We start from the raw sequence: 15,000 nt of genomic DNA on the forward strand, positions 1-15,000 counted from the left end.
CAAGAGTAGATCATTATGTGCGTGATGTGCTGATCAGACATTCAGTGGAAAGACGGGATGCTCCGCTAAAATTGAAAAAGATTATCCTTGTATACTTTGACAGTAAGCACCATGCTGTCTCAAACACATTTCAAGTCCCATTTGGATTCAGTAGAGCAGCTGTATAAAGTCTGTGTGGATGACAATCCATAATGCAATTTTCTTTCTCATCTTCTGGAGGGGAGAGAATTTGAAGAGCAAGCTCCACCAGGAATGTATCAACATACATAAGATAACATAGACAAATACACAAAATAAACACAAACTGTCATTATGTGATTCGAGCCAGTCCTCAAACTGTAAATAAGGCTTCTTTTAAAACTTGAAATGTTCATTTTTATTCTCCCTAAAGCCTCCCTGGTACCCTAGTACCTAGTACCTGTACCTTTTAGCATCATAGTTCCCCTGTGCTATTGAATTCAAAAACATCATTTTTATCTTAAGGGAAACAAATAAATATCAGTGTTGATTACAGTAGGAGCCAAATTAGAATGTCAATCCCAATCATTGTGTGGACCTTTCACGTCGATGTCTCACATACACACAAATCTAAACTACATGCAATTTCATATACCTCTGTAGAAGAGCCAAATTCACAAGTGTGAATGATATAATCATTTTGTAAGTAAAGCATATATGCTTAATGTGGTAACTAATCAATACTCAGAAAGCGATTTGGCGAGAAGGGATCAACGTAACAATCTCCAAAGCATCCTGTACTTCTTCTTCTGACTTCCGGTTGTAAAAGGCAATCCAAACGCCTGCATGAAGAGAAGTAGCCCAGGACCACATTTCTCTTACTGGTTTGCCCTATTGTGCCTTCATATTGTTAATTATGCAAAATTCAAATATTATAAGATCCTAATTGTTAGCTTTTAACACTGTAATGTCTGCTATTGGCAGTTTAATCTCCTCTATTATGCCTTCCAAAAGTACTTATATACATCAAATGAACTGCAACAAACATAATTTCAAAATGAGCACTGTAGTACTTTTAACAAAAGAAAGTACAAGCCTATTCCACACTAACAGCACAAAGCTGCAACACAATAGAAAAACGTGGACACCGCCTCCCTGCTAATCGACCCATTTTACCAAATCTAAAGAGAGGAGTTGACAATTTGCCGTCTATAATAGCAATGGCCAAAAGAGACAAGTTACTGAGGCGGTGAAAACCCACTCCGCCATAGATCAGCTGCGGCATTGCGCGTTTCCCAACCGTGAAGAGCTGCAGGCCGAGCGCTTCTATAATTAAAGCGTTTATTGATTCGACTCTACGCGCTCCTGCGTCCTCTGGACCGTGAGCCGGAGGCGCAGGGTGGGTCAGCCACTCTTTACTATGCTAATGTCTATGGTAATATAGCCACCGGTGGTTGGAGTCGATTATTGACGCGTTCCCTAAATGGACGGTTGATCCACAAATGAAGCTTTGTGTGGCGGGGTCAGTGGCACCGAGATTGATACCGGGGCACGGGGTCAGTTTCATTTCAACTCCACCGGTTTCAGGAAATGAATTGGGAATGACTTTGTTAATTGAAATATTAATTGGAAAGTAAATGACATTTCTCAACTCCAAGAGGGATTTCTGTTCATCTCCTCCTGGTATTGAGCAGAAATATACAAGATCCATCTATTGAGGCCCTGGGGGAATGGGTCAGAGAGAGACCCTCATTTGTAGAGGATCAACCTCTCAGTGGTTTCATTTAGACATTTCTATCTCTCTTTTCATGTTTGCACAGGCTGTGTGTGCGAGAAAAAAATGTGTATGTGTAGATGTGTGTTTGCTTTAATTGCACTGAAATTATGCTCACTCTCTTTCCCTTAGATTATTTTTGGATGGGTTTGTCTGTGTGTAGAAATGCAAAGAGACAAGGATTTGTTTGAGAGGCTTGACACCAATAAAGATGGGAAGGTGGACGTCGCTGAATTACGTGCGGGCCTCAAGGAAATGGGCATATTCCGCCAGGGTGCCGCACAGGTAAAACTCAGGGAACACATAGCAGACCCTGTGTAGACAGGGAGTTTCAGGGCTTGGCCTGCTCATTATGCATTCCTTCCTTGTGTGTGTGTGTGTGTGTGTGTGTGTGTGTGTGTGTGTGTGTGTGTGTGTGTGTGTGTGTGTGTGTGTGTGAAGAGAAGAGAAGACAGAGACAGATATAAAAATGAAAAGAGCATGACAATAAAAGTCCTTAGGTAAAATAAAAGAGCATGGCATCAGAAGAGAAGTGGCCGTACCTCGCCTGCTGAAACAGAGAATAACAATGCTTGATGGTTGATGGACCTCTGGTGGGTGCTGGTGCTGGGGGCAAAGCAGAACATCATGCAATCAGTCTGAGAAAGGTCGGTGTATTGATCGGTGTGTATGGCTCCACTGTTACATATCAAAAACATCTCTGCTCTTCTCAACACTTCTCTAGCTCTAAAAATGACCTGAAGTGCACTGCTCTTTACAGCAGTCCACCCCAAGGCCGCCGTTCAGCCTGGCACACTGAGGCACCAGCGTCTTCCAGACTCAAACCCAGACACATAGTTCTTTGTTACAGCATACCTGGCTGGCTTTGTTGAAGTTTTCTGGCTGTTTTTCTTACCCGAGACAAACTTATCAGAGTGTGTGTGTGTGTGTGTGTGTGTGTGTGTGTGTGTGTGTGTGTGTGTGTGTGTGTGTGTGCGTGCGTGCGTACAGACAGGAAGGAGAGGGAGGGAGTTAATCAGATTGTCTGATTATTATCAATCTGCAAGAGAAGAAAAAAGAAGAAGACAGAGTCACATGTCTTTATCTTCCAAAATTAATCAATAATATTCCTCAGTGTGGGATAAAGGATCAAATTAAACCTTGATCTGTCTGGTGCGGATTCTTTATTAAACAGAGAGAGCAGACACAGTCAAATATATCCATCTGATGAGACACTCCTTTAATTACTGCTCTCATTTGCGTCAAGCCACTCACATTGTGTCTTTGCCTGCAGATGCGTGTGTGTGTTTGCTTTGAGCCGCACACACCAACCAGCTTTTCATATCCGGAAACACTCATCTCTGCCGCATCCGGGTCCTAAAAGCCTTAAGCAGAGGACACAACCATGATTTAGGGGTGTGTGAATCATGCATGAGTGGGTGTGTAAATGCACACAGTGTGATCAGAAAGTTGTGGTTTGAGGCAAAGGAGTTTGGTTTCCTTATCCATTGTCTCACTTATGCTTTGTGAAAGGTGAGAATGTGAGGTTCTGTGAAATAATAACAACATTTAATTACAGGGCTGTGGACCGCCAAACATTTCATTCACGAAGGTCCCGATTCGATTACGTTTTCCATTTGATTCAATATCAGTTAGGTTAGGGAAATTTCAGTTGCCGTACCAATTTCGCTTGGATATAAAAGAGATTCTCAGAGAACTTACAACTGTACAAGCAAGAAGCAAACCTCAAATATTTTTAATAATGCACGAGCTTAATGTTTTCTTACTTATACATCAATGGTGAGAAAGCGTATATTAAAAGATCGATTTCGGGATTTCATTTATCAATTTCAGATCACTCAAACATAGATCAATTTTAATTGGAGAATCAATTATTTTAAGCCAGACTTACATTTAATGCAGCCTTCAAATGTGTGTGTGTGTGTGTGTGTGTGTGTGTGTGTGTGTGTGTGTGTGTGTGTGTGTGTCTTTCAGAATCAGAATCAGCTTTATTGGCCAGGTTTGCGTAGACAAACAAGGAATTTGACTCCGGCTAATCTTTGCTCTCAAGTACAACACTCACTTAACATATAAAAGAATAAAAAACAGAAAGGACAGTAAGAAATATAAAAGAAATACTGTTAAGTATACAGTATAACAATACAACAGAATTTAAAAAAACATATACAATAACAATTGAAGAGAGGGAAGGCATGGTGCAATATCAGTATAGTCTGAGATTTAAGATTTAAATATAAATATAGTGCAAGGCAGTTCAGATAAATGGTAATATATTAATAACAATATTGTAATTGTAAGATTGAACTATACATGAGGCAGATGAGCAGAACAGTGTTGATTGACTTTGTTCATTGTAACGGTGGGGGCTATTTCTGAGTGTTCAACAGAGTGACTGCTTGGTGAAAGAAGCTGTCTTTGTGTCGGCTGGTTTTGGTGAACAGTGCCCTGTATCGCCTACCAGAGGGAAGGAGGTTGAACAGTTTGTGACCAGGATGTGAGGAGTCTTTGTGTGTTAACATGCATGCATGTTTTTTAAGCGTGCCCTTGTGTCCATGCATAGGGGGTCGACGATGTGCTTCTCATTCCCATTTGCAGTCGATATCGGATGAGGACATGAGAGTCAGTATTGATTGTAATTTCCTGCGATGCTACGTTCCACTCTCTTGCTTTATCAGGAGACTAATACCTATCAGCCACGCTGTCGGCCAACCAACAGCCCTGGCTGCTGCCCAGGACAACAACTAATGAATAAAAGAAAGGAACTAATAATCCAGCCAGGCATTTCTCCTCTGACAAACCCTGTTGCCACTGGGATGATAATGATGAGGCTGGGATACTGGGTGTGGATGTGTGTGTATGCGTGAAAAGTACATCAGTGCAGGCAGGTCATTATGTGTGTGCTCGTTCGCATGTGGGTTTGTGTATATTCTCTAATGTATGTATTTGTGTGCATTTTGTGCTTGGTTGACAGCATCACACCAGCCAAGTTTTCATTGATTTTAATGACTGGACATTTGGGACGACAGGCGTTGCTGTGTCTTGGGATTTGCTGTTGTTGACTGAAGGAGTCAAGGGCATGAAGCTAACATGAGCTTTCCACCCTGACAGCATGTGGACGGCCAATCAGGTGTTTATTTTTGATGTTGGTGTTGAAGTGGTATAATGATGGTCTGGCTGAGATGTACCACAGGGCCCAGATACATAATATAGGTTTCGGTTCTCCTTTCGGATTTTTCAGTTTTTCGCTTCACACATTCACACATTGTTGTATCTTAGTTTTGCTTCAACTCTTCCTTCAATTGATTTCAAAGGATCCTCTTTGTGTTGCCGTTTAGCTCTCTGCCTCTTTATCGCCCTCACCTCCTCTATATATCTCTTTCACTTTCACTCCTTTTCGGTCTCTTTCTTTCTCACTTTAAGCTTTGAATTGAGCCCATTACATTGTCAGTTTGCCTGGCTTTACGATTGGATAAACGCTGTGTTAAAACTTGAAAGACTGACGCACGCTTTCTTCTGTATACACCGTTCATGCCCCTGCTTTCCTCTATGTGTGCCCTTAAACTCCTATATACATGTGTTTTCAATACTATTTTCCCCCCTCCTCCCACTATATATTTTTAACCCATTCCTCCTGGTAGTTCAAGTGGGTTGTAAAAATAAAGCTGGCTTTTCTCCATTCAAAACTACCACCTCATTCGTCAAAGGCTGCTCATGTTGAAGTAAGTGCACTCCATGCACTGGTTAGAGCTGATACCATCATCTATATTTGAGAGTTTAAAAAAGCAGGTAAACACATACAAAATGTTTGATGAAGATCCAAGGTAACATTTTTATTACAGATAATTGTGACCAAGATATACTGAGTGATATATTTTAAAGTTCGAAGTAACATGAAAGCTTCCTCCATTTTTGACACAACAGCCTCGGTTTTCATCACTGTCAAGAGGGTTTAAGGTTGTCAAACAGCTGGAATTTGAATGTCAAAGTTCACCAAAGGGAAGATTTAGGTTACATACCGTAGTTGTAAATGCTAACATTCAGGGCGATGCCATTGAAACACCCATGCATTCTTAAAAAAAGAGCCAAAAATAAGTTCAACCACCAGTGTGGGTGAATGGGGCCGTAAAGTAAAGCTTGTTTGAGAAGGTCACTGGCATTGATGTGTGTGTGTGTGTGTGTGTGTGTGTGTGTGTGTGTGCTTGCGCACATGTGCATGTGTTGTTGTTATAGGTAGTTATTTTGAGTTTAACCTGGTACAAGCATTTCTAATACGAATTAATCATTGAAGTATCATTTTATCTGAATAATAATAAATAAATTTCCCTAGCACGCATATAACATTTAATGATAATAATATTACATTAATTCAAAGCACCAACCCTCATACTATCAGTGACTCTTAAAGTAGAGGCAGCTTGTGGCTTTCTGAGTGAGTGTAAAGGAAAATGATGAGTGTATGTGTACACCTATCTATGAAGGTTTGTACTTTTCAGTGATGCTACGCTTGTGTACTTGTTGCATTGTGGGTAGGACTGTGGTAAATGGTCTGTTTCTTCATGGCTTGTAAGAGGTGAACTCATTCTTTCCTCTCCCCACTGTGCGGCTACAGCAACTGTCTACCATGGTGACGGGTTAGGGGTGTGATGGTGGGTGAGAGGCGGAACGGGCTTGTGTTTTATAAGAGCCAAAATCCAAACTGACTCAACACAAAGAGAAGTCCGCTCATCATGTAAGTGCATGCCACTCCTGCTGTGTGAGAAAGACTGTCTTGATTCATTGCTTTGAAAATTATTCAAGCAAGCAGCAGGATTATTGTGTGTGAGTGATTCAGATAGTATAAGTCTGTGCTGAGAGATACTGCACTCCACAACTGAAGGACAAAGCCAGAAGATGAGATTCAGCCCGGTGATAGCCGCTCTTCTCTGCTTCATCACGTGGATGAGCATGGCCCATGCAAGTGAGTACTGCAAAACGTTCAGGCTTTTTGATTGAGTGTATGGTGTGAGTGTTTGGCAGGGTGAAATTAAGGGTACTTAATCTTTCTTTTTCTATGTCTGTCTTGTTTAGCCAATGGACCGGTGGCCAGCTGTTGTCTCCAGTGGTCTAACACTTTAAGAAGAGTCCCACTTGAACGAATTGTGGATTACACCAATCAGTCTGAAGGCCTCTGTCCAATCACAGCTATAGTGTAAGTGGTCCTGCAAATTCACATTGTATAGAATTAAGCAAACAAATATCCACATGTACTCCCGTGTACTTTTTAAGTGTGGGTTCACCCAAATTACAAAGAAAACATCACATGTCCTCACTTCTTCAACAGTTTTCATTGGAACAACTTTCTACTGGAAAATAGTTCATTTGAAAACAGTTCACAGCAAGAACGGTGGATTATTTAGAGTAGCAGGGACACAGTTCATTGAGCTTGAATATTTCAAACTATCTGCATGGCTAGATTCAACTAAAGGAAAGTGAGAAAACATGTTATGGCTTTTAACTTGGATGAACTGCATCTTTAAGAACATTGTTTATCAGAACCTAATTAAAAACAGTGTTAAAACAGCATTACAATACCATTAACAGATCACAATCAATTGCAGGTTTCGGACCAAGCATGGAAGGAGGATTTGCTCCGACCCTAACAGTGACCAGGCAGAAAAAGCCATTCGGAAGGTGGACAAGGAGAAAGAAAAAAAAGCATTGCAAGAGAAAGGACTGAATGAAGAATCAACAAGCGACATCCCACCAGCAGTGTCCACTGCACCAACAAACGCGCGGAAAAAGGAATGCAGAAATGGAAGGAGACGCCAGAGGAAGAAGTCCAGGTGTGGCAGGAAGGTGCAGAGAAAACGTGTGTGAGGAATCACAAGACAATTCAAAGCTACCACAGTCAGAAAACATTACTCTTTCCATTTGGACTTGTCCTGCTATATTGCATGAACAGTAAACAAAACTGAAACAAAAGCAGCTTTTTTTTTAATATATTATTGTATCTATTAAATATCCAATACGTATTTAAATATATGTTGATCCTACCTTGTTGTCATAAACGTGTGTATGTTGATCATCAAAGAGCATCATTTTCTACCTTTTCCAGTCAATTGCCAATAAAGTCTTCTTAAGCCGATTTGGTGTGTGTGTATTTTTATAAACAAAACGAACATTATGTGAAACAGAATTGGTATGTTTTAGTATGATGACACATGCAGTACCTGTTCTCAGTAGCTGTCATTGTGTCTACACACAGTGCAATTACCTAATGTACAGGAAGGAAACCAGCATTCAACATAACAAATCTAGACACAGATGAACAGCATATATTCAGTAGGGGTGCACAATTCACAAAATGTAGTGAATAAACGATTCTCGATTTAAAAGAAAAAAGATTCACAGTATGTAAATATAGTTGATTTTCCCATGTGATTGCAGTAGACATACAATAAAAAAATAAATGAATTGATTTCTGGAATTCTATGAATCGATTTTGTATCGGTAGAGCTTGAATCGCGACTCGAATGCAACGCGACCCCTAATACTCAGCTGTTATGTACTACAAGTAGGAATTATAAACATAACAACACACATACATATAAATATATACACACACAGCATTTTCAAATTGAGAATCTCTGTTATACCCACATGGTACACCCATGGTACGTGTGGGCGTACTATGGGTGAACAGGGCTGTTAAGCAAAACTTTGTTGAGAGGGTCACTGTCATTAATGTGTGTGTGTGTGTGTGTGTGTGTGTGTGTGTGTGTGTGTGTGTGTGTGTGTGTGTGTGTGTGTGTGTTGTTGACAGTGTTGGGGTAGTTACTCAAAAAAAGTCATGGATTACACATTACTAGTTACTTTTTTCTACAACAATGCCTTACTTTACTGAATTACTCACTGCTGTAAGTAATTAGTTACACTACTGCTGACATTACTTTTGGATTACTACGTAATATCACCTGAGATGCACCATAACTTACTTGCCAAATAACAATATAAAGTTAAACCTCATATATGCCCAGATCAACACACATTCTTATTATAATGAGTACATACACAAGACATACACACGGTAGCTTGCAAAATTGTTCCTGTCTGAGGGCGGCCGTCCCCTCTTCGTTACCTGTATCTTGCCCAGTATGTTTCGGAAAGCTGGCGATTCCAATGTCCAAACAGGAAACATGTCCTCCACTGTGTATAATCCCACAAGCCTATTTATCTCTGCTTGGTTTGCCTGCTGTTAAAAAATCAAGTCTTGGCTGCTTGGCTGCTTGGCTAGTGTCGGCAACATACTCTATTCATCAGAGTCCGCATCACTCAGGGTCCGGGGGTCTTTAGTGACTAGCTTTGTGTTAGCATCAGTGTTGTAGTTGAGAGCACCTAAACCGAGACCAAGTCATCACCAAGACCAGAGTGTATCGAGACCGAGGTAAGACCGAGACTTTGAAGGTTTGAGACCGAGTCAAGACCAAGACCAAAGCAGGGCGAGGCCTAGTCAAGACCAAGACCAGATTTGTGTTAGACAGCCGGAGCCTCTTCTCCTTTCTCCCGCATTCACTTTCTTGGAAGTGCGTGTAAAGGGGGCAGGGAATAGGGGGGTTTACAGTAACACATTTCAAATTAGAGTCAAGTTATTGGTTGCATTTGCAAGTTTTAAAGGCATGAATCAGACCATGCAGAGGCAATTTAGTAATATCCCTGCAGTTATGGTCTTGAAATAAAATCCCGAGTCCTCTTAACCGTGATCAAGTAAAAATGCGGTTGATTCCGAGATGAGAACGAGACCTTCAAAAATCGTGCATTTAATTTGAAGAATAGGGGATACCTCCACCACTCAAAAGAGCAGTGGCTCTGCCATTTTTGTTTCATGTTACGCAAACGACGAAAAGGGACGTTTGATTTGTTTTTCTCTCTTCTAGTTGAAGAACCAGTAACTAGAGATGCACCGATTGACCGGCCGGTGACCGGAATTGGCCGATTTTCACGTCATCGGCGATCAGTCTGACATATGCCGATTTTATGCCGGTCAAATTCACTTGGGCACCGCAGGACTTACATCGCGCAACATCAGCACCACACGTGCACATGCAGGGTTTCCGCTATATGCATGTAGCAGCGGCGCACTGCCGCTCAATCAGCTGTCATTTATGAAATGTCATGAAGTCGTAATTATACACGGCTCTGCAGAGCCGTCTGCTCTACTGATCTCAGGCGAACAGTCAGATGCTCTCGCTCCCCTCTGAGGCTGAAAATCTGGAACATGAAAACCGCACTCACGCGGGTCCCGTGAAATATGACAGCTACAGTTTATCGGAAAATAGCGTCGGGCACACTGACTTTGATGAATTTACTGTTTATCAGACCCCAGATGAGACAAGAAGCTAACGTTAGCAAACGCTGTGGTCCCTCTGCCTCTTACGCCCCGCTGGCCGCTGTAGGAGACAAAAAAGAAAAAAAAGAGACGCTGTATTCCTCCGACACGCTGTACTAACGTTACTGTTTAAAACGCTTTCTAGGTTAGTGGGGGTGCATAGCGCTCAAAACAAACATTAAAAACGTAGTAATCTTCCCTCTGTGTTTGGTTTTGTTGCTAAACTGTGTGTAAAATGAGCGGTGACGTTAAATCATCTGTTTCAGGTAACGGCACTCTAGGGTAGCCTACCGTCTATTTGCTGGATTGTTCTGAGGTAACAGTCGGTAACTAACGTTAGCAGATAAGCCCGTTGACAGCAACGGTAGTGTTAATTTTTATGCAAAATGACACATAAAGCAAACTTGCTAAAAAAGGAACTACACGCTGTTTTCAGGTACCGTTACTGTTGACGTTCAAACAGGCCTGTGTGTGTGTTTTGAGAAATATCTTTATACTGCAAGGCTATATTTATTTTGTTTTTTATTTGTTATTTATATATTATTTTATTGCCATTACCTGTTTTCATACATGCTAAATATATCACATTTGTTTAGTTGGATATTGAAGAAGATAATGGTTCTTCCGTAACATTGCACTTTAGATGTGTGTGAATTTCCCGCACCAGGAGTAATTTATATAGTTCTATTTTATAGTGATTGATTATTCAAAAACTGTTCTATGTTCTATGCAAAATGTAAAATTTTCTATTAAAGAAAAGATAGAAAATAAATATTTGTGTGTGCTGTAAAGTGGTTCGAAAAAATGAAATCGGAATCGGCTAAAATCAGTATCGGCTGGCCTAACTCAAAGAAAATCGGAATCGGCCTAAAAATTGTAATCGGTGCCTCTCTACCAGTAACGCAAGTAACGCGTAATATGATTAACGAAGTAATCAACAGTAATACGTTACATTACTGCGGTTACAGACAAATGTAATCTGATTACCCCCAACACTGGTTGTTAACAACCTATCTAGGTCGATATTTTAAATGTGGTACAAGCATTTCTCATATAAATATATCATGTACATATCATTCATCTTAACTAAAAGAAATTTACCTAGACCTAATCTGACATTAATAAAAAAAAATAAAAAAAAATTAAAACAAATGTCAATGCTCTTTCCAGCCACCAACCCTTTCATAATATCAGTGACTCTTAAAGTAGTGGCAGCTTGTGGCTTTCAGAGTGAGTGTAAAGGAAAGTGATGACTATCTGTGTGTATGTGTACACATATTTTATCTATGAAAGGTTTTTGCTTTTGAGTTATGCTACAGTTGTATACTTGTTGCATTGTGGTAAGTGATCTGTTTCTCACCTTTGGTTTCTTATTCTTTCCTCTCCCCACTGCACGTCTATAGCGACTATGCTCCATGGTGACGGGTTAGGGGTGTGATGGTGGGGGAGAGGCGGAGGGGGCTTGTGTTTTATAAGAGCCAAAATTCAAACTTGAGTGATCAGAAAGACAGAGAGAAGTACGCTAATCGGAAAGACATAAACGTGCTCCTGCACTCCTGCTGTGTGAGAAAGACTGTCTTGATTCATTGCTTTGAATACTACTCAAGCAAGCAGCAGGATTATTGTGTGTGAGTGATTCAGATAGTATAAGTCTGTGCTGAGAGATACTGCACTCCACAACTGAAGGACAAAGCCAGAAGATGAGATTCCGCCCGGTGATAGCCGCTCTTCTCTGCTTCATCACGTGGATGAGCATGGCCCATGCAAGTGAGTACTGCAAAACGTTCAGGCTTTTTGATTGAGTGTATGGTCAGAGTGTTTGGCAGGGTGAAATTAAGGGTACTTAATCTTTCTTTTTCTATGTCTGTCTTGTTTAGCCAATGGACCGGTGGCCAGCTGTTGTCTCCAGTGGTCTAACACTTTAAGAAGAGTCCCACTTGAACGAATTGTGGATTACACCAATCAGTCTGAAGGCCTCTGTCCAATCACAGCCGTAGTGTAAGTGGTCCTGCACAAGTTTTTGTTCTAACTTGGATAAACTACCTCTTTAAGAAAAAACTCAATTAAAGACCATGTTAAAACAGCATTACGATACCATTAACAGTTCACAATGATTTGCAGGTTTCAGACAAAGAATGGAAAGAGGATTTGTTCCGACCCTAACAGTGACCGGGCAAAAAAAGCCATTCGGAAGGTGGACAAGGAGAAAGGAAAAACAACAACGCAGAAGACAGGACTGATTAAGGGCTCAACAAGCAACATCACACCAGTGTCCACTGCACCAACAAACGCACCACAGAAGGAATGCTAATGGAGGAAGGGGCAGAGAAAACGTGCGTGTAATGCAAACATTACTCTTTCCTTCAGGTGCAGCTAAATTGCATGAATAGTAAACAAACCTGAAACAAAAACAGCCTTTTATACTATATATATTATTGTATCTATCAAATATTCAATACATATTTATATATATGTTGATCATAACTTGTTGTAAAAATGTGTGTATGTCTATCAAAAAAGCATAATTTTTCATTTAATAAATAAAGTATTTTTGAGCAGATTTGGTGTTTTTGTTATGAACAAATGGAACATTATGTGAAACAGAATTGGTATGTTTGAAGAAATATATAGCTCTGGTGTTAACACACAGGGCAAATAACACATGTACAGGAAAGAAACCAGCATGCAATAGAAAGCTAAACAGAGAAAACAAGTTCTAGATCTAGATACAGATGAACAGCATAGATACAGCTGTTGATGTACAAAAAGTAGCAACATCAGCTGGACAGACAATCTTACAGTGTCTATATACACATACAAATTCATATTGTATATATTGTGGTCAGGTTAGTAGCTGTACTGTGCAAGTAGTGCATGACAATGCAAAAATAAAACTGGAATAAATACTGTTGGAAGGTAGAATATATTACATAGACATGGGTGGCTTTTTGAATATTTACTGCCAGACCATAATCATGCACATGATGATATGCACATATAAACATGCTGTAATTGTTACACTGTGATATAATATGCAACAAACACTGCCGTTTTGACATTGGTAATTGCAGGGTTGTTTTACAGAAACCATATTGGGATGTGACGTGGCTGGTCTGTTTGTGACTGTGATGGCATGTGGTTAGTCTGGATCAACGGAAGTAAGTTTTCAGGATAAGTGCCTGACATTCGCCATTCACCTTCTGCTCTCTGTGTGTTGATGTTCTCAAAGTCTCTTCGCATCAAAAACACTTTGAGCTAGCAAGCTACACGCTAAAAATGGCAAGTTTACAAAGAATATGTTTACGGCATTTACTCTCTAACTGGGACGTTTTGGGCCCCATTAATGGGGATTTGCTACGGACAAAATGTACCCGCCAATACACTGGTAAGAGCAAAAACGTTATCCATGTATCAAACTAATTTAAATAGCTCACATTACTATATTGTGTGAAAAGTTAACTTCATTTAATATAGTATGTGTCGTTTTCTTTTGCAGGGTGCAAATGTTCCGCCAAAATAAGTTCCTTCCCGAGACTATTTTGCAGAGCCACCGGCGCTGCGTCCGGAGGTTAGCGCCGCCCAAGGCCATTGTGATTGGTTAAAAGAAATCCCAGAGCGTTTTTTTTCCTCCCATCCTAGAATGTATGTATGATGTAGCCAGACCTTATTCCACAGCGCTGTGGAGATAGGGCTGGCAATGCGAGACTAGCATGTGGTCAAAAACGGTCCTGGTGTCAGGGGTCTGCAATAATTTCCCTGGCTGTGTCTTACTGTAACTTGGGATGTGTACAGGTCCTATGATCATTGAAGTCCTCACTGTCTTTGTCTTGTTCAGTGCCATATCAAGCCACACGCTGACAGATTGGTAGAGAGCAGATTGTTGTGATAATGTAGGTCATTTCTTATTCAGGTATTCTGGAAAATGCTACATACTGCTAAATGGCATACCAAACATCTGGCACATCCCACATTGGATTACAAATCATTTTACAAAACATATTTACAAAATATACCATACATGTTTATTGAGCATATTATATTGAGAATCTTTATGTAATACCCACAGATCACAACATTTTTTTGGGCCTTTAATTCCACAGGACAGATGAAGACATGAAAGGGGAGAGAGAAGGGGAATGACATGCAGCAAAGGGCCGCAGGTCGTAGTCAAACCCGCGGCCGCTATGTTGAGGAGTAAACCTCCTCTATATATGTGCGCCTGCTCTACCAACTGAGCTAACTCGGCCATCACAAGATCAACATCTGTGACACACACAAAATACCACAGAAACACTGAATTGAACGTCACAGTCATGAACATGAAACACTGAATTTGGTTAGACGTTGTGTTAATAGAAATAAACTACTTTAATATTTATTCATACATGATATTCATTTATTTTATAGCAAATATATCACTTTTTACTCTTACTCTAATGGACTCCAACCTAAAAATAATTAACAGCATCACCTTTGTCATCAGTTATTTGCAAAATACAAGCTGTTTACATGCAGTAAAGACACCACGTTTGCATCATCCTTTTTCTTTTCTCTCTCTTTTCAGCCAAAACAAATCCAATTCAAGGCTGCAAACTATTAAAACATTTGAAAGTAGAAACAGATTGTGCCTGGTGTCTTATAGTGATGTTGTAGTATGTGTGTGATATTTGTGATACTATTGCCTTTCTTTGTCAGGTTGTGTGTTTTATTTGAAACTGTGGCGTTGCCAAGCCACCACAAGCGCCACATCCTGAGCGCTCAGTCGAGTATGTGTCCATATGAGTGCATGTTTGTGGTCGCCTATTTCAGCAGAAGAGTATTTTCTATTAGCAAGAAGTTTACTCTCTTCTAAGAAATATTTAAGACAATGTGACAAAACCTTAGAAAAAGTCATGCAACATTG

General features: G+C 40.3%; 1 protein-coding gene across 1 annotated transcript; it reads left to right on the forward strand.

Moving 5' to 3' along the window:
* Positions 1–6,315: 6,315 nt before the first annotated feature.
* LOC144526669 (uncharacterized) lies at positions 6,316–12,657 on the forward strand. Its single transcript, XM_078264283.1, has 6 exons — positions 6,316–6,689; positions 6,800–6,920; positions 7,330–7,580; positions 11,760–11,864; positions 11,975–12,095; positions 12,219–12,657. The coding sequence occupies exons 1-6, from the start codon at positions 6,623–6,625 to the stop codon at positions 12,406–12,408; spliced, it is 855 nt and encodes a 284-aa protein (XP_078120409.1). The 5' UTR covers positions 6,316–6,622; the 3' UTR covers positions 12,409–12,657.
* The last annotated feature ends 2,343 nt before the right edge of the window (positions 12,658–15,000 follow it).

This window comes from Sander vitreus, chromosome 12, assembly GCF_031162955.1.
Source record: "Sander vitreus isolate 19-12246 chromosome 12, sanVit1, whole genome shotgun sequence".
Lineage (NCBI taxonomy): Eukaryota > Metazoa > Chordata > Actinopteri > Perciformes > Percidae > Sander > Sander vitreus.